The sequence below is a fragment of the Leptidea sinapis genome, chromosome 33 (genome assembly GCF_905404315.1).
Source record: "Leptidea sinapis chromosome 33, ilLepSina1.1, whole genome shotgun sequence".
Lineage (NCBI taxonomy): Eukaryota > Metazoa > Arthropoda > Insecta > Lepidoptera > Pieridae > Leptidea > Leptidea sinapis.
The window spans coordinates 6773538-6795057 of NC_066297.1; the positions used below are offsets into that span (position 1 = coordinate 6773538).

Genomic DNA, 21520 nt, shown 5'->3' on the forward strand with positions numbered 1-21520 from the left:
CATTGCTGCCATCTAATAGCGCAGCCTGCCTTACGGAGACGCAGATATCACCATCGAGCGACACATCGTATTTAATATAGACCGGGTCCCAAAGTCGCAGAGACGACTCGTCTCATGGGCAATTCAATTTGTAATCGACGACGTGCTTGCACAGATAGCCCCCGCCGAAATAATATACTTCAACAGGCTTTAATTATTATTCTTTTGATCGTCTTCTACCGCATTTATCACGGGGAGTGTTCCGAAGAGCTGTTTCACCTTATTCAAGAATTAGGATATCATCACCACCATCTGGATATGTGGCGTAGGAACGCCAGAGTGGAGGACCTCAGTGTCTACGGGCTTTCTTCCACGTATTACAATGCTGTGCAATGAGCTTCCTTGCGCGGTGTTTCCAGGACGATACGATATGGGTACCTTCAAAAAAAGCGCGTACACATTTAAGGCCGATAACGCTTCTGTGATTCCTCTGGTGTTCCAAGAGAATGTGGGCGGCGATGATCACTTAACACTAGGTGACCCGTACGCTCGTTTGTCCTTCTTATTCCATAAAATAATCTCAAAACAAGTTCTTCCCGCACTAGTCGACGTTTTCCCGAGAGATTATTATCAGGCTTATGGCTAATTCTAAAGTTGATTGACGATTGTCTGCATAGGTAAGGTAATTGATGATTAAAGGGATGTTTAACTACAATTTTATTATTGGATCATTACCACAATAAGTAATTTTCAGCTTGATGGATGAGTAGTGATTCTTTAAGAATAACTCTAAAGGTTTAATTGAATGTTATTATTCGAAATATCGTTGTAAGATTAAAAGGTCATACTCATTAAGGTCTACTGCTAATTCATTCGGAAACGTCAACAAGTGCACACCATTACTTGCTCACTCCAAGTTATTTAATTCATAAATAGTGTAAAGGGTTACCGTTCTTGTCAAAAACTTTTATTACCTTAATCTAAAGAAAGTTAGTAAACCAGTGGCATAAACAGAATTACAGAAAGTGTTCAAATTGTGCAACAATAATCAATATAATTTGAAAACTAAGTGTCGAAACCATTATAAACATTTGTTATATACCTACAAGTTTATTCGTCGCGTCGCGAGCTCGCCGGCGCCTTGTCGCTGACCTGAGTACCACGAAACTGATTTTCGAACGATAGCGACTGTCGCAATTGTAGCGGATCTATTGGTTAAGGTTCCTATGAATATATGAATTTGAAACAAAATATTCGTTGTGCTGCTTGTATAAATACTATTAGTGATAAGAGATACATAAGTTGCTCTGAATCAAAATGTGTAAAACGATTTCATCTTACTTGTGTAAATATCACAAGTATACACACCGATTTGAAAAATACCTGGGTTACAGAAATTTTTACTATTATCTTTTGCGAAAACTCAAACACAAACATGAGTCATTTGAATTGGAAAAAAACAAACACGACCCTAAAAGCTCTGGAAGAGTATAAGAACAATTTCCCACACCAAGAAAATAAATCAAGTACCACTAGAACTCACCAATATTAAAGATACTGTAACGGAATCTCTGGATTATTCCAATGAATATTTTGCAGGCATAGGTAAAACTCTTGCAAACAAGATACTCACAGCATGCAATGAAACAGAAGTTTCACTCCCTAGTAAGATAAAACTCGAAAATACTCCAGCGCAATCATTTTTCTTAGGACCCACTGATGAACGAGAAATTGAATCCTTGATAAGTAACTCTAATCTTGACAGTGCTCCTGGACTGGATGGAATATCAAACCGCCTTTTGAATATTAGCAAAAAATATATTACTCCCCCCCTGACGAGCATATGTAACCTAAGTTTATCTCAAGGCATTTTTCCTACTGCCTGGAAAATGGCTGCAATTGTTGGTATTCATAAGTCGGGTAACAAATTGAATCCTACGAACTATAGACCGATTTTTTTATTAGGGTCATTCTCAAAAATTTTGGAAAAACTAGTATACAAGCGATTGACAAGTTTTCTTGACGCACATAAAATAATATCTGACAGACAATTCGGGTTTCGCACTAAAAAATAAACAGAATACGCTGTAGACTTAGTAACAAAAATTATTTCTTCCAAACTAGATAAGCAGCAAGCATGTATCGGTGTATTTTTAGACCTCGCGAAGGTGGTGTTTTGATACAGTCTGTATTCCTATACTTTTACGAAAACTTGAGCTCCTAGGTATTCGAGGTAATTGCCTGAACTGGTTCAAAAGCTATTTAATGTGCCGAACTCAGTGTGTTAAAGTTGATCATAAGAAAAGCAATCCAAGTACAATAGATTTTGGCGTCCCCCAAGGAAGTATATTAGGCCCCACGTTATTCCTTTTGTATATAAATGACATCAAAACTAAAGTATCCAGCTCTGACGTCATCTATTATGCCGATGATACAGCTCTTTTATTTTACGGGAAAAACTGGGATACTGCACTACACACAGCGGAACAAGGAATGAGGAAAATTGCAACTTGGCTACAAAATAATCTTCTCACCTTAAATCACACTAAAACACAGAACATCTGTTTCCATAAAACGAAAACTTCATCCCCTTCCCACATTTTTGACATTAAAGTCCACACATGTCCTGTTGCTCTATCTGGCCCTTGCTCTTGCAATAGTATAAGTAGAACTACTCATATGAAATACTTAGGAGTCGTCATGGACGAAAACTTAAACTTTAAGCAACATCTCAATACAACAGCGAAAAGAGTCCGCTAGCTGATCTATATTTTTAAGAACTTACGCGCTTCGGCATCTTTAAATCTGCTAAAAACCATTTATTTTGCAATCGGTCAATCTGTATTATCTTATTGTATCACCGTATGGGGAGGGGCGGCTACTTCACACATGATACTCTTAGAATGAGCACAGAGAGCTGTCCTTAAAGTGATTTTTAAAAAAACCTATTAGATACCCAACACATAAACTATATAAAGACTTAGAACTTCTTTCTGTCCGAGGTATATTTATCTTGCGTGTTATGACAAGCATGCATAAGGAGGTCTTGAAAAACCTACAAGATAGACGTTCGTACAAGATTCCAACACCAATAATAAATACAACATTTGCAAGTAGATTAAGCCCATTCTTACATACATATATATACAACAAGTTAAATTTAAAATGTTCTATTAAAAATTGCTCGGTCCATCAGGTCAAATTTAAAATACAGAGATGGTTACACACACTCACTTATGCAGACATGGAAGCTATTCTTAAAGTGATAGCTTAGCATTCATACAATGTTAATACTTTGTAACATGATTAATCAGATACTCACACTCACTCACACCCACCCTCACACACACACAGAGTGCACTTTTTGACCTTTCAGTTCATATTGTTAACCTTAGGATGTAAATTGGTTGCCTACAGGACTGCTGCCTACGCCTAGTGTAGGGACCAGATATAATGTAATATTATGTGATAAAGTGTCTGTAAATAATAAATATAGAAAAAAAAAATTATGATGTCAAGCCACGTCATAAGACGGTTAGCTCAGCAACGGTTTGTACTCCCGTTAACGGCCGTTCCCAATGTACTATCTACAGATAGAGATAAATTACTACCTTCTACTGTCAGTAAGTAGCTGTCAATAATCCGGAACTGTCCCAATATACCCGATAAGTCATTCTTATCGCCTTATATTGGGACGCGTGAACTGCAATTTCCATGTAAACTTCTATCGCTGCAGCGCTGGTAAGCTATACGTCTTCCCATTGACAGACAGCGTGTACGGATAAGGTGAGTTACCGTCGGTAAGTCTATTGGGACAGAAAAGTCTACGATAGTTACGATTTTTATCTCAATTAGGCCACAACCGGAGATAGACTGAATATTGGGAACCGCCGTAAGAGCGCCAGCAATCTGCATCCTCTATAAAACTTTGCACAAATAATTACTTGGATTTATTCCCAGAAGTAGTGGTTTAAAAATTAAAATTCAATTAATTGCGTAGGTTCTATCCATTTTTTTATATTTACACACATAAAATATCTTGCCCCAAACAAGGGATAGCCCGTACTATGGGTGCAAGACAACGATAAATTTAATACCTTAGACATTTATACGTTTAGATAGAGCCTCTTGCTGTTAGACAACCGATGAATGCAGCCAGGTTTATTAAATTAGTGTGCGTGACAAGCTACGTCTTACACTCGCGATTTATATGTCACATTGCGTTAGTGGGCGTGCATTGCTCAAAAGAGATGTTAACTGTCGAACTCAATTTTTTTCGACGTTTCCACAGCTGTCACAGTCTACCTTATCTAGACGTATAAATGATCTAAGTTTAATATATTTTTATGGAATAGGAGGACAAACGAGCGTACGGGTCACCTGGTGTTAAGTGATCACCGCCGCCCACATTCTCTTGCAACACCAGAGGAATCACAAGAGCGTTGCCGGCCTTTAAGGAAGGTGTACGCGCTTTTTTTGAAGGTACCCATGTCGTATCGTCCCGGAAACACCGCACAAGGAAGCTCATTCCACAGCGTTGTAGTACGCGGAAGAAAGCTCCTTGAAAACCGCACTGTGGAGGACCGCCACACATCCAGATGGTGGGGATGATATTTTAACTTGTGGCGAGTCGTGCGAAGGTGGAATTTAATACGATATACATAATTAAATGCGTATTATAAACATTCATGACTCGGAGACAAATATTCATATAAATATTTGCACCTACCGGGAGCCCGGAACCTCTGGCTTACTGGGTAAAGTCACTGAAGGATAGAGTCATTATGAATCTGGTCATCAGGTTGATGGATATTATGAGAGATTCTCCAGTTTATCGGTACTTAAATCAATAGGTCTGTTATCAAGTCAACGGAGAAAAAGTAAAAAATAATAATTTTTAGGTTGATGGAGAAGCGAGTAGGCGGGACATACATGATGATACTGACAGTGGGGGACAGTCACTTCCTGATCTGGGGACACCCACCCCCACCCGAGGCTGGCAGCCAGTGCAAGACTGTGTGCTACATATTCGACCCCCATATGCTCAATGAGTTGGGGCAACCAGATAAAATGTAAGTAATGTTTCATTTTATACTAATAATTAACAAAATAAGGCTATATACAGCAATATACAATGTCTGCCTAGCGTGATAATACAGCCAAACTTTTGTTAAGATTCATGCAAAATTTGAGTTAAATCTAATGCATTTTGTCATTTTTGCCGAACATACAAATAAACAGACAGCCAAAAATCCTTAGAACACACAGCATGTGTTGTTTATAAAAATATTCAATGTACAGGTTTTACTTCCATTATTTAAAATTATAAGGAAACTAATATAATATTAAGTGGGTTCTAAATTTTACTAATACTTACTTTTTTGACTTTGTCAGTTCTTTGAATAGATATTCTTCAACTTTTGACGACTACGGCAGACATTTATCCGGTGGATGTAATAATTATGTACCTACCGATTACACTAAATGCCTTTTTGATAGGATAGGTCACTATGTCAATTAAAAAGTAAATTAAATTAATGGTTTTTTAGGGAGACTTAATCGGATATTTTTCTCCTACGTAGAAAATATAACTCGAACAGTAGTAATAAGTAATCAAAAGTCTAGGTAGGTAAGAGTAACAAGTGGCGTCCCACAAGGTTCACTTCTGTACCCACTCCTATTTAATATCTTCAATAATGATATCAGCAAATTCTAATTTTTAGCCTACTTTGTTCTGTTGATCAACGAAAGTATGCTAAAGTGTCATACCCTGACGACCAATTCAAATTAAAAGATCGTTCGTTGGGAATCTAAACTTTAAATAAAAAAGACGTGTGGCACTCGGGGACTGCCGCGGTAAAGCTATTGCATAGTATTTTTTATCAACTTATGCAATTATAATTATTTATTTATTTTATTTATGCAGTATTTTATTTTGATAAAATTAATTTAAAAAAAGCAAACGGGAAGTGAGTAAAATTTAACTTGCAAGATTTGATTACATACAGACAACGGGACAGGTGAAACTAAATAAAAATGCTTGTCATAATGATAAAAATTAAAAAACGTGATAAAAAATAAAGAAATTAAAAAAAATCAAGACGTACCACAGGCTCGAACCTGAGACCTGCACAAAAAGCATACGTGATAACCGCTGTTCCACGGCAACTGTAATGACCGTGGGGAAATATCTATATAGATCTAGTAAGTAAGTGTTAGGTTATTTTCGTTACGAAATTTCTGGATTCGGTCTCCACGCTCAAGGCCCGCGATAGAAGCTATGCAATAGCTTAAAATACTACACCATCAATAAGTTGGATTTAAACCGAGACAAGTGCTCAACTGTCACCATCACACGTAGAAGTAATCCTAAAAATTCCTTAAATATCGATTTAAAGGAGTGGCATTAAGGGTCTTGTTAATTCTTTTCATTAATGCTCAACTTTTCGGAAGTGGTTATAAAATTGGTAAATTGTATAATTTTAACATTAGCGTAACCGATATCAGTCCTGATTATCATCCCCCTTGATATTCTTCTAGATTTGGAGCCGGCGCATTTCTTCGTTACGCGGGAGTGACTTCGTTTGTGCTGGACTTCTTGGCAAACTATGGTGATCTTGACGCTGCTAAGAAGGGCACCCCCAAGCCCCCCATTACACTCACTTCTATTGAGGTTGGTGTTTATTTATTCAAACTATATTTTCTCATATAAGATATTGCAAACGGGCACAGAGCTCATCAGATGGAAAGTAAATACTCAAAATTCGCCCACTAAAACATAAACTTTCTACAAAAAATGACAAAATAAGTGTTTTTCTGTAGGTATTTATGTACACACGTAAGATTGTATACATACTTCTTTATGGGATAGGAGGACAAACGAGCGTACGGGTCACCTGGTGGTAAGTGACCACCGCCGCCCACCTTCTCTCGCAAAAGCAGAGGAATCACAGGGGCGTTGCCGGCCGTAATTAAAACTTAATTAAACTTCATTGGCATAACAAAACAAATATCCATCAAAAAAATGGTATTAAATACAACCAATGAAAATATACCGCGGTGTACCGCATAATTTAGTTAAATATAAATAACGTTTTTTTTTACAACTTATACATGATGAAATTTATTTATTTCTCGTCCATAAGTTGTGGTTCAGTAGCCATATACAAGAGGCTGGTGGTAGCTGAAGTATGATACAAATGGTCTAGTTGACCAACTAACGACTTTGACAGGTCAATAAATGGTGCCATGACAACGGACTTGTCCTAAATACAAAAAAAAAGACGTGTGGCACTCGGGGACTGCCGCGGCAAAGCTATTGCATAAAAATTTTTATCAACTTATGTAAATATAATTATTTATTTATTTTATTAGCAGTATTTTTTTTCTTTTGTTTTATATAAAAAATAAATAAATAAAAAAAAATCAAGGCGTACCCCAGGCTCGAACCTGGGACCTCCTGCACAAAAAGCATACTTGATAACCGCTGTTCCACGGCAACTGTAATGATAACGGCGAAATATTTATATGCATATAGTAAGTGGGGTGTTAGGTCATTTTCGTTACCGAATTTCTGGATTCGGTCTCCACGTTCAAGGCCCGCGATTGAAGCTATGCAATAGCTTAACTAAATGTGAATACATTATATAAAATTATAATCATGAAATCATCGCAAGTAATGAAACAAATCAAATTAATAAAATTGTGAAAGCGAGGAATGTGTACGGTGATAAACCTGTGTATTGGCTTATAACTTTGTGTTTCGAGTTGCCTTTTCGTTGTCGACAAGCTTGATTGGTGCGTAGCGTGTCCGCAATTAAGAACTTAATACACTGGCCTGCAAAAGTAAGTATCACACTTTTCAAATTAAATTTTTTTCTTAACTATATAAGGTTAAAAACGTTTTGTTGCAAATTTTACAGGCTTTAATTCTTAGAAACTAAAATTATGCATTAGTAACATTTTTAACTTAAAAAAGATAAAACAATGAAAATAGACATTTTTAGGTGGTCTGCGATTTCTGACTAGCCTCCCAAGCTCATCCCAGGCGTGTTCAATCGGGTTGAGATCAGGACTTCTTGTTGGCCAAGCCATCACGCTGATACCGACCTCCTGAATATACTCTTGTCTGATATGAGCCGTGTGTGGCCGGGCATTATCATGCATCAGCATCGATCCATCACCCATATTTGCTAAATATGGCCCTGCACACTCATTGAGAATCTCTTGAGCATATCTTTGCCCAGTGAGGGTGCCATTTTCTATGGCTACAAGCTCTGTGCGACTATCTGAAGATATGCCAGCCCATACATGTACACTGCCTCCACCGTATTGGACTCTTTCTGAGATGCAGGCTTGAAGGTATCACTCACCAGGTCGCCTGTAAACACTTCGCCTTCTATCAGAAGTGTAAAGGGAGAATCGAGACTCATCTGCAAACAAAATTCTTCTTCATCCCACTGCATGTGTTCACGGGCGTATCGCAGTCTCGCTACTCGATGCTGTCTCTCGAGTTTTGGGCCACTCGCTGGTCTTCGGGGTTTCAAATTTGCTTCAGTAAGTCTTCTTCTCACTGTACTGTCACTAATGAAGTCCCTCCGGGTCTCAAGTAGCTGTTGCTGGACTTCAACTGCATTTTGGTGGCGATTTCTTAACACAGTGGAAATAATATAACGATCTTCTCGGGCACTGGTACACCTGGGTCTGCCATTACAAGGTCTCCTCAGATGGTGTCCAGTCTCTTCGTACCTTCGCTTTACCTTCTGGACCGTTCGTACCGTCACACCCACCATTCTTGCAATGCGACGCATACTGATGCCTAGTTCCAGAAAAGCCATGATCCTAGTACATTCTTCAACGAAAGAAAAATGAGAATGGTAAAATTGTAATTCGGAAACGTCCACTTTGAAAATGGAATGGTTTTGTTTTTGAAGTTTTTTTTCAGCCGATTCTTAAAAGAAGGTTACCGACTATAAAGTTTTTATGTACAAAATTCAATTCTCTTTGGAGTCCTTTTTATTTCGAAATTATATCTTGTGAACTTAAAACGTTATCCCAATTTTAAAAGTGTGATACTTACTTTTGAAGGCCAGTGTAGATTGTTTTACAGTTGAGTATTGTCTACCAATACCTAAGTAACTGAAAATATTTAGAAAATGAAAAGGGGCTTATTGTAGAATGATGCAAATACTTTTATTATTTTTCGAAGTAATCTCCGTTCCTCTCTACACATCGTCGCATTCGATGGAACCACTGAGAAAAGCAGTGGGCCCATTCTTCCTTAGAGGTCTCGACTATGGCATTTTCGTACGCTTTCACCGCATCCTCAGGGCTCGTAAAGCGAATACCTCTCATTTTATCTTTAGTTCTTGCGAATAAATAAAAGTCGCAGGGCGCCAGGTCAGGACTGTATGGCGGATGACTCATTATCTCGACACCTGCCATAGTCAAATATTCAACAGTCTGTTTTGCGAAGTGCGCTGAAGCATTTTCGTGGTGAAGGAGGATCCTGCTTCGAGGGCGCTGCTGTCGAATTTTTCCAAGACAACAGGCAAACAGCGATTGACATACCAGTCGCAAGCAACTGTCCTTCCATATTCTACCACAATTGTCGCGAAATGACCTTTCCGACCAAAGAATCTTTTTCCTTGACTTCTTCCTTTCTTTACCTCAATTGGCCGATCCTCGAAAGGAAACACCCACTGAGCTGACTGTCTTTTGGTTTCGGGTTCGCAGTAATATATCCAGCTTTCATCACCTGTGACGATGTCAAATACAGCATTTGAGTCACCGACACATTTGGCGACACCAGCCCATGCGAAGGTGTTTCTGGTCGTCGCTTAAAGTATGGGGAGTCTATCTGGTACAAAGCTTCCTGACGCCTAAATGTTCGTGTAATATTTTTGAACTTGATTCATACCAATACCTAGGCTTGCCCGTATCTGCTGAAAGGTCACTCTCTAATCTTCCTCTATCATGCGTCGCACAGCACTGATGTTATCTTCAGTAGTCGCTGTTAAAGGAAGTCCCTCACGCGGATCATCATTGAGATTGCTACGTCCACGCTTAAACTCGTTAAACCAATTGTAAATAGTGGCACGAGATAGGGCTTCATTAAGAAATGCTAATCGCAGCCTATCATAGCTTTGTTGTTGAGTAAGCCCACAACGAAAGTCATAATAAATCATTGACCGAAACATTTTCTCGCGTAAGGTTCATTTTCACGTGTAACAAGAGTTATAGATTTGCCGCCAATTCACAAAACAAAATATGACAAATGAATGCAATATACTACATAAGTTACTAAAGAGTTCTTAAATTAAAATTCAAAAAAGTTTTCACTATCAATGTTTCTAACTGGCCAGTTCTAAACATTTTAAAAACTAAAAACCTCCGTTATTTTTCAGGTGTGGTGTTTATTAATAAATTGCAATTCCTTATTTAATTAAAATACAAATAGTATAAGTGACGAAACTATTTCAGGTTGTCCAACAAGAACCATTGATCAGAGAGCCCAACTATGAGCTGGACTTGAAAGCACTGAAGATTCACTGCAAGAGCGAATGGGATAGCATTAACATCAATGCGCTAATCGAGAAGAAGATAAAAGAGGTGATGTCAACGTAATTCTATTCAGATCTCCGAACGGCTGATATACAATGTCAATCCTATAATGGCGAGCATAGATTCGTTTCCTGCTTCTGCCATTCAAATAAACGTTAAATGGGACGTTATGGCTTTCTCTTTTTCCAATCCATCAGCTATAGGATGACGTCTTCGATCGTAGTTTTCGCTTGCTATTTGTCTGAATGTGACCGATAAGCGTTATACTATAATTATGGATTTGTAAATTAAGATTGACATTTATCGCAGTTCTTAATAATCTTACACCCTCAATAAAAAGCTGTAAGTGCGTTAACTCACGTAAGTCTTTCAGCTTTTAACTTTAAATAAGAAATAACTTTGAATTTAAATAAGCCAAAGAAGGACGTCTAATAATTCTTGGTATTTGTAATATCGAAGAAAATATAATATAAATAATGATCTCTTAAGCGTGTATTACCTATAAGAAATCCTAGTGAAAATTAAGTAATTACAGATATGACACGAGATAATAGTTTCAATAGAAAGAGAATCGCACAAAGAACACACACACGACGTCTTCAGTCGAAGTTTTGATATTTGTAAAAATTGCAACTACAAGTTAAAATTTTCATTATTAAATTATATACATTACGCTTCAGGGTCAATATCCACAATGTTCACTCAGCGCTGTAAGTCTGGCGACCTCAAGAGCCACGTCAAGGAAGAAGGTCAGAGATTTCTACCAGAAGCATCCGAAAGAAGTGAGTATTACCATCGGAAGGCTTTTGTTAGGCTCGTTTGAACAGTATGATTCGCTTTATAATATACCACCGAAGCTTTTTTTTATAGCCAGCCAGTAATTGTGCACGACCGTTTTTTCTTCTATTCTATGGAAATAGTTTTCTCATTTGTGCTTATTTTTGGATTAAGGATAAGTTTTAGAGATTTAGTCTTACAACAAGTATCCCTTAGTTTCGTCGAAGGTCACCTATGCGATGGGCCGATCTGAGGGCCTACCATCAATTTTTAGTAAGCGATGCGATTCCGATGCAGTTTAGGTACCTAAACTGAATCACTAAAATTCTTACCATGAAGTGCCTTTTACCGAATGGCGTTTGGATAGCTTATGAAGAATGAACGAAAGATATTTGTCTGTGGTCCGCGGTGTGAGAAAGAGATGACGCTCTGCAGTCGTTGCATAAGTTTGTCTATCTTACTCGAACCATATGCGTTGCGTTTCGAAACCTGAAAAATGATATGATTTTAGCGGTTTTTTATGCATAGAAAATACTTAAAGTACATTTTAAAATTGCGCTTTATAGCGTCAAATTATAAACCATTAAGCTCTTTTTGTACTTATTAAATAATAGTAATTTACATAAATATAGTTCTTTGAATTACAAATTAAATGTTTGCTTAGATGTTTTCGTAAAAATAACGAGTTATGAACACACCTCGATTGGTGTTTGATTTGACAGGAACACAGAGTACATTGTTTTTGATTCGTTCTTGCGAACAGGCTATAGCACGGGCCCTTACTGCCTCGTCTTCAGTATTTTCATTTTCGGTATTTATTTTCAGTATTTTGTTTACAAAAAAGTCCAATAAAGTATTCTTATCTCATCTTTTATCAATAAAATTTTCCCTTTCTGTATGTTTTAACTATTTTTTAAAAGTTATTAACAAGATGATTCACTTTCCTCTAAGGAAGTACCAACTTTTTTCGAGTCACTCGCTTTGACACATAACCTATCCAGTTTAGGTTGCAATATTACCTCATGGTACGAATGAATGAACAAACTAAATCAGTTTGCGATTCAAGTGATACCATTTTTGACATTCAATTGACATCATTGGGATTTAATCAGTTGATTTGACGTCAACCTAAATTAGATAGCTCTAATCACGTCGTGGTACGAAATAGCAAAGCAGTTCATTTTATGTTGTCAATTGAATCGCAATAAGAGTTCATGGTAGGCCCGCTGTTCAAACCTGCTATGAGCGGCCCCGTGCATAAGTTCACTCGAATGACTCAGGACGCACACTAACAGGATAGATGCCGAGAAACTGTGAGGCATCTAGAGTATAATAAGTAAGGAACTAGATAGAGGAGAAGGTCACGTACATAAGTGCACCTGAATTAGTTCTAGCAGAGACTGATGGCGAGGTGTTAAAATTGTTAAGTGCATTGCCATGATCCAGATGCCGTGGCTGCGACAATTGCTGATGTGATACTGCAAGGAATCTCTTTATTCCTCTCTCTTTGGTGCCGGACTGACTACTCCTGCAAAATCGCTTCCCGCCGAAATGCTATCTGGTTTCGGTCAATGCCGTGGCATCCACGGGTGAAAACGGCACATTCTAACCTCCAGGTCTCTCAAAACATTTATTGCCTTGGTGGTCCCTCAAATGGCGAGCGAGGTGCGCTCTTCCCTTAGGAACTCGTAAATTCTGCTCAGAGTCAAGACTGTCCAAGGAAAGTTCTTTCAGATTATCGGCTGCAGTTTTACCAAACTTAACTTTAGCGTGGCATGATTGACCTGATGTTAGGTGGTAAAATTGTTAATGTGCTTGTATTACCTAAGCAAATTACGCCGAGCACTTATACGAGTATTATAGTAAAAATTGGGACTATTTAGCCTGCGCCACAACTGCCAATTGCGCCGGAAAAGCCTCCACCGAACCCGACCCAAGAGCAGCTGATGCAGCTACGTGGCGAGGACTTCTTCCTATACTGCGCGAAGGCTGATGGCCATGCTTACGGCAGGTAAGTACGCATAATCCTGTTTTTAAGTTTTTCTTCGATTATTGACCAAGCATGAAATAAAAATATATTTATTTACCATAGGGAGTGACAATAACATAACCTATTGTAACAGCACTTGGTAAGTGTCATGAAGCTACATCAGTTCGTAAAGGGCTATGAGGAGAACTGATAGAAACTTCTAGGCCATCTTTTATGTAAGGAAATAACAGCGCTTAAAGTTAAGGTCTATCAGTGGAGCATCATTAAATATTATGTAGTGTAGTCTTATAAATGAAGCCTCATTCTCGTTCGTTATAGCTGCAGAAATAATTGTGCACGATTCATATTATGTCCAAAAAGTTATCTTTTATATTATAATAAGCTTGACAATGGTTAAATTATGCTTAGTGATGCCCAAGCATTTCATCTATATGCAATAATTTAATATTTAACAAAACCACAATTAAGTTAGAAACGAAAAGAGATTAGAAACATGTATAATGATGATAATCATTTAATTGTTGTTTTGTTCATTTTCGTTATTTTGTAATGGCTTATTAACGTTATTATGAAAATAATACTAAAGGCCTAATTTAATGAAAGTATAAAAATTCCAGAGACGACATGATTCCCCGGCCGAAATCTGAGACGGTAATGCACAGCCCAGTGGAAATAGCAGACCAGAACTACCACTCGCAGTACCAGCAAATGGACGCAGAGAAGTGGATACTGAGGGGAACCAGGCATATGGCTAGCTACAGGTGAGCTTGATGAAGTGGCTTGTGCTGGAAAAGTAGATTATTTATGGAATAGGTCATTTTATGATTAAGTGATCACCGCTGTCTATTTTCTTTTATATCTTATAGGAATCCTCAGGAGTGTTGCTGGAGTTTCTTAAATATTCGAAGAGATAATATGTGCAAAACAGTTTTTGTTGCCTCAAATTGAAACAGAAATACAGAAACCTTCTGAAAAAGCGCCGGGAGTGTTGCAGGATGATTCAAAATCATAAATTTTGATGCAAATTAGAGTTTACGTTTTTGTTTAAAGAACGTCAAAAATTAGAAAATAAATAAGAATTAGAAGAACATTTCGAAAATTTATGCTTAAGACCTGAGAACAACGGGTGAACGGGTGATTGATGAGAACAACAAGAAATTATGCGGGCTTCTTTGTTTTATAAGATTTCGTTGCTTACAGTATAATTTATTAAATAGCCTATGGCGATCCATTACCAAACTGGTCATAAATAAAATGGCTATATCATATTTGTTTTGTAAGGATATTTCATGAAATTAATATTTTTTGTAATGTCATTTTTTTTAATCCGTTCTTCCGAGGTCTTTTGTTTATGATAAGTAGTGACGAGATGAGCAAGACTTGGAGATAGAGATATTTAAAAAAAAAATAAGATGGAAAGTAATATGTCCTGCCCAATATGATGCAGGCCTGTTCAGGTTTCTCGAGAAACCCATATATTCTGAGCGGCACCGTGATAGCACATTTTAAATGGGTGGTAAAAGTTAAAATCGATAAATGAGACAATTAACCATCGTGGAATAGAAATAATTGAATTCCTATTTTAATTTCACCATGTGAGCTGAAAGACTTCATGCTGGACAAAGGCCTCCTCCAAAGATCTTTATGATGATCCTGCGTTACCCTCATCCAACGTATTCCAGCGATCTTGACCAGATCACCGGTCTGTCCTTTTGGGCGGCCTACCAACACTGCGTCTTCCGGTACGTACCGTACGACCACGTGGTTGTAATTGGCCATCTGTCCGCCTAACTATGTGCCCTGCCCACTGCCACTTCCAATTTTCGCCATTATTTTAATATAATCCTTATAATAAAATTATCATCTTGGTCGATAGGTACCAGACTTTCAAGACGTTCACGGCCATCGCGTGCTGCGTGGCCGCGCTGGGGATGCTACGAAGACTTCGAGCTCGAGCCTGGAATGAGGACATTGCTGATGAGACGCTCGATATCGGTTACAATTTCTTTAGGGTAAGCTTACCGTAGTTAAGTTGAATGATCCATTTTGTTGTAAAATGCAACGAGCCCGTTGGTTGAAAAATTCCACGAGGGAGCAAAAGAGCAAGGGCGCGTCAAGAATACATATATTTAGAGATGCTCTAGACTTGAAAGTCCCTAAATTGCATCGGTATATGGTTGCAATATTGCCGAAATGCGCGGTTGTGGAATGTCAGACATCAACTTGATGCGCATGAAAATTTCGCATTTTGACGTGGTGTGTGCAAGTGGAGTGGAGTGCAACTGCTGGTTTCAACCCGAATAACTACTCTGAGCAATCCTAGTGATATATACAGAATATATATAGAAGATGCAGAGAGAACCCACATCTCTACGCAACGCCAAAGAATCAAGCCGATTGTGCATGACTTAATCGTCAATTTTATGAGCCACTCTATGGAAGAAGCTGGTTCTGGGCAGCAATCTATCGAAAGATATTCCAACACATCCTATGTTCATGACCATAAAAGATCAGGGTAGCCGCGTGCTGCTAGAATCGCAAGGACACACAGCCACTTGGTGGAACCAATTACCAGCTGCAGTTTTTCAGAACCGACCTGCAAACTTAGTGCATACTCCCAACTTAAAGGCCGGCAACGCATCTCTTGACTGGACTGTTGTTGCGGATGTCCATGGGCGGTTGCCTCACCACTCCACATCACGTGCGCCTTTTGAAGTTTCTTAAGAATCGTCGCGGACGGCTCCACATCCGCTTTGTGCAAGGCAATCAGTGCGATTCTGTTTTCTTAAACAACCCATTCCATGAAAAATTCAACTCTAAAAAATATGTGAAATGAATTAAAGAAATGATAAAAGCATTCCAAATTTGATAAGAATAAATAAAATTAGAAGTTGCAACAATATTTATTTGTCAGACTAGTTGAATGGAGAAAAATAATTAGATTGTGTATTGCAGGAGTCACTCCTGGAGAGAGGCGGTCCAATCAGGAGGCTGGTGCTCGGAGAACTAAAGGAAAGTTTTAGGATACGCGATACAGAATTTACACACAAGGTAAATGCAATATAAAAGAATTTTGAGTACTTTATCTCTTTTTTCTTATCTATTATTACTATACTATTATCTATATCATTTTATTATCTTTACCTCGACTAATTTATTATGTAGGTATAAATTCCCCTTTCTTCCAACTTATCTACAACCATAAGCTTTTAAAAAATCTACGCTCTATTAGTAATATTAACGAGAAAATTATTGATTATTGTTTGTATGCACCTTGTTCCGCTGAGGCCCATGACCGTTCGGTCAGAAAAATCAATATTTAAATGAATTTTATTTCGTTCATGGCATTGCAACGCTTGCTTGGTGCAGCTAGCTATGAATACTCTGTGTGTGTGAGTTTGATGAAGATTTGACTCAATTGTGAATTTGGGTAGCGATTGGAGTATTTTTGTGGGGATCGAGCACTCACCCGTTGGATACGAGGCAACAAGCCTAGCCGACCACCAACGCTCTTTATGCTACATACTTATCTTTTATATTAGGAAAGTTTAGATCTGGTAGTGAAACTAAAATCCCAGCTATATGAGGCTGAGGATGTTATAAGATCCTTAAAAACAGCATATCAAAGTTTCAAGACATCTCAAACCCAATGCCTATTTAATGAGTCGGTTGGATATGCCCTAGACTTAGTCTCACCAGCCAAAATCTTCAATAACAAAATCCCCAATAACATTCACAAATGTACATATCTTTTTTTATAGAAGACACGGACAAAAGAACGTACGGGTCTTTTGCAGTAACGTTATCACCGTCGTAACACGACCGGAATCACAGAAGTATGTACGGACTTTTAAAAAATGTACGCGCTTTTTTTTCAATGTACCCATGGCATATCGTCCTGGAAATACCGCATAAGGAAGCTATTTCCACAGCACGGTTGTACGTGGAAGAAAGTTCCTTGAATGATCATATCGTTATTTGTGGCGTGTCGTGCGAAGGTGGAATTCGGCGGCAATCAGGTCAAACAGCTCTTCAGAACTCTCCCGTGATACATGCGGTGGAAGACACACAATGATGCGAAATCTCTGCACAAATCCAGGTGATCTAGCCGTCCATAGAGCACTGGACCCCCAACAATTCAAGCAGCTCTGCGTTGCATGCGTTTTTAAAATCATGTATCATATCTGTTTTAGGAGCGTGGTATAGCAGTATGGGGCAAGATGATCTCGTCAGATCCCAAGGTCTTGGATCTCTGTCGAGGCCTGGACACATTTTTCAAGGAAAGCGATACCGGCGTGCTGCAGGTCAGTGAGAACAATTAAATCAGACAAAGGGAATAATTTGAGCAATAAATTACAGAATAGGAGTCAAATGAAGAAATAAGAAGGAAAGAGAAATTGTTATATTTGATGGTAATGGAATAGATCAAAATAGTAACATGAATAAAAAACAAACACAACTCAGCGTGTTTACTCGATTAAAAACCAGCACTCGCCTTTCGTTGAGCCTTTTGATGACGTCACGATAATGTCAACTACAGTGGTAAAATAAAACGAAACTCGACTCGAAAACTTGTTTGAGAATAACTTTTCGCAACATTAATTGTAGATTTATGAAATACGCAATATTTCATAAATCTACAATTAATTATCGAGTACCATATCTCTGTACTATTTTTTCTGGTGAGGGTGAGACAAACACGGTCCTTGGCACCTCTCCATCACACCACACTACTTGTTTTCCCTTCGATCCAGAATTTTTTCACACGCAGTGCCTGCAGGCATTTCGTTTTCCACGAATGCAGTAACCTTTGCCTCCGAACAGAAAAATAATCAAATTATTATCACATTCGCTTCCTGTGTTCCTATATAGTTGATCGAAAGTTAATGGTAATAAGTACAGTACGTAATTGATAGATTTGACTACCCGGACTTAGCGAAGGCCTTTGATCGAATATATGTACTTAACTCTCAAAACTTGTATATTAGGGGCTTATCGAGACTTTTTGCAAGCAGATCACCAGCTTTAAGCTAGAATTCATAGATCGTATCGTGCCAACACTGGTATATCTGAAGGCAAACTGCTATCTCAAATACTTTTTCTTCTATTCCAAGCATAATTCTAGCATGTGCTAGATCTAGAAGTTGTAACCATTAAACCAGAGGGCTTTGCACGGATTTTCCTCACGAGATCGAATCAGATATGAGGATATCCGTATGAGAACCAAAATCACTGACATAGCCAGGATGATTTTGAACGTAAAGTGGCAGTGGGCGCGGTACATAAATCGAAGGACAGATGTCAGTTCGGGCAGTAAATTCCTCGAATGGCGACCACGTACGTAAGATGCATGCAGTATTGGTAGGCCCCCCACAAGATGGACCGATGATCTGGTAAAGATTGCCGGAATAGGTTGGATAAGGGCAGAGCAGGAATGATCGTCATGGAGATCTTTGTCCATGAATGGAAGTCTTTCGCCTGAAGGGATAATCACTTTAATTTTCATTTTATTTACTTACAGATTCCCGGAGAGCTTGAGGCGGCGGTTTGGAACGAGGGTGGTAAATATTACTTGTACCATCCTTGGCCGGCAGACAGATATGGATATAAGGTTCGTTTGTTTGAAAATATTATTAAACTTTTACACATTTTTCTCCATAATTTTTAATTATACCAAATCCCACACTCAAATTTTCTTAATATGCTCCAGTTTTCAGGTATAATATCAGTTAGTTTCAAGACACCCAAAGCTCCACCTACTGTTTGCTACATATTTTTTCCCCGGCCCCCCTTCTCTGATTGATTCTAGCTATTTCTCTTATCTCTTCCTACTTCCCTCCTTCTTCCTCCCAGATGGAAGGTCGTCAACATCTTTGTACCATCTTGACGTCCTTACGGCTGATGAAAATGCGAACGTAAACAAACAGAAGAACACTTGTTATTTGCACCATGAGGCCGGAAGAGTTGTGAATGAAATATTACTGATCTAAATATTAATAATATAGAGAAAAGCAATTCGTTGAATAGTTTGCTGACTGTCGTTTTTAAATTGATTCTCAACAAAAATACGCAAAAGATTTTGCTTGCAAAATTTATATTCATGTTGCAATCAATGCTTTACATATAATGTAAATCAAATTGCCCAAAATGTAACCAACAATGCTTGATCATAACATGTCTGGTTTAAATAATTTGCTTAACCGCTGATTATTTACGTTTTTTTTTAGTAATCGTGGTCACTCAATGGAGCTCATATATTTTAATTTCCAAACACAAATAATTGAGAGCAATTTGTATGACATTACTTACTTACCAATAGAGGAATGTTTGCCGATCAAAAGTTAGTTCCCAACTCTTATTTTGACTGGCCAAATACATTTCTGTCATCATAAATAGAGCTGCTTAACCTGTTTCCTGCCGCCGAATTCCACCACCGATATCATCTGGACGTGTGGCGGTCCTCCAAAGAGCGGGTTTCAAGGATATTTCTACTACAAAGCTGTGGAATAATACTACAAAGTATTTTCGAGACTACACGACATGGGTACCTTCAAATAAAGCGCGCAAACCTTCACGCGCGTTTAAGGCCGGCAACGCTCATGTGATTCCTCTGGTGTTGCAAGAGAATGTGGGCAGCTTTCATCAGTTAACACCAGGTGACTCGTACGGTCGTTTGTCCTTGTCCATGAAAAAAAAATAGAGATTAAATTAAATAAACGGCAGTATCCCCATTTGGATATTTATAGGTTGGCCTACAAGACGGGGGCAAGGCTTGCATCCTCTACTTCACGAAAGTGTCCCGACTCTGCGAGCACTTCCTGGACAGCGTTGGAGATCTAAAACGAAAGCCGTTCAGCATTGCCGATGTCTACGTCATCGAGAGACCCGACATGCCCGAACCAGTCAACAAACTAAAACGTGAGTACACATCATAAACTTAGATCTGACAGCCCTACAATGCGTGATCAATATTCAAAATACTAACCCCCTTATTCATAATGGTCCGCTAACTTTCAACAGCCGCTAAGGAGTGTTTTTTTTCATTCTGACTTAGGTCAATAGAAGAAGACCGAGTGCGAATTAGCAATGCTTTAAGTTAGCAGACTATTATGAATAAGGGGGTAAGGAGCTTCGGTTACAGTAACAATTCTATCTGACTGTGTCTCCGTTAGAGATGTTCTCACTCGGCATATTAAAGGTAATTGCGATTCAAATTAAAATTGTTTTTCAGCTTCCTGAGACGCTGAAACAATCTTATATAATTTGATTATTATTTTAATAAAATTACCCTTCATGATGGCTACAAATTTATTTGCTATATACTAAGTAGGTTTGACTATGTTGTGGTCTTCCAACGCATACATTACTATCTGCAACTAATGGAGGTTTGACAACGAAAGAATATTGATTTAAAATTACGACTACATACTTATCTATGCTAATATATAAAGCTGCAGTGTTTGTTTGTTTGTTTGAACGCGCTAATCTCTGGTACTACTGGTCCGATTTGAATGATTCTTTCAGTATTGGGTAGTCCATTTATCGAGGAAGGCTATAGGCTATGTTTTTTTTCAAAATTAGGGATCCGTAATAAAATTGCTATTTAAAAAAAATCGAAAACCTATTTTGGCGTGCGCTGCAAAAACTATTGACAATAGAACAAAATGATGTACAGGCTATAATATAGGCAATATTTTATTACTTATAAAACTATCGCGTGAATTATACTTTATATGGCAAAACAACTTTGCCGGGTCAACTAGTTTATATTATAAAAAAACTGAGCTATTTTTATATGATGACCTTGTACTAGTAGGTACAGTTTTACTTAAAGAAGTCAACCCTAATGTCGTCAGAAGAGGTAAGAGTCACGTGATAGAATAGAAAGAGAGGCAACTTATAGGTGAATAAAAATTGTAGTTTAGTCGCGCTGTGCGATCTTAACCTTATTCTATGACTGCAAGAGTCAATATTTCTTTATTAAATTTTGCGGAGCGAGTCTTTCATACTTCTACTATTATATATTCTTTGCTCTGGCTGAGATCTATAAGGCATATTTAGACTTAATTCACTCAAAACTAAGCTGAGTGTAAGCTTAACAAAATCTTTGATTTCCTTTTTTATAGTTATTTGACAGCTGAATTATACTCAGCTTAAGCTTAAACAAAAGTTCAAAGTGTTGTCTTATTGGGATTGACTAGCGGGTACGTG

At 38.1% G+C, this 21520-nt stretch overlaps 1 protein-coding gene across 1 annotated transcript in view; it reads left to right on the forward strand.

The window, feature by feature from the left end:
• The window catches only part of LOC126974810 (uncharacterized), a 74295-nt gene that overhangs the window by 18655 nt on the left and 34120 nt on the right, over window positions 1–21520 (forward strand). Inside the window, exons 9-19 of the mRNA XM_050822492.1 lie at window positions 4881–5051; window positions 6520–6652; window positions 10462–10590; window positions 11223–11324; window positions 13203–13330; window positions 13927–14070; window positions 15186–15321; window positions 16265–16360; window positions 17503–17613; window positions 18831–18920; window positions 20056–20227. Coding sequence (XP_050678449.1) covers window positions 4881–5051; window positions 6520–6652; window positions 10462–10590; window positions 11223–11324; window positions 13203–13330; window positions 13927–14070; window positions 15186–15321; window positions 16265–16360; window positions 17503–17613; window positions 18831–18920; window positions 20056–20227 — 1412 coding nt within the window. The remainder of the gene's footprint in view (window positions 1–4880; window positions 5052–6519; window positions 6653–10461; window positions 10591–11222; window positions 11325–13202; window positions 13331–13926; window positions 14071–15185; window positions 15322–16264; window positions 16361–17502; window positions 17614–18830; window positions 18921–20055; window positions 20228–21520) is intronic.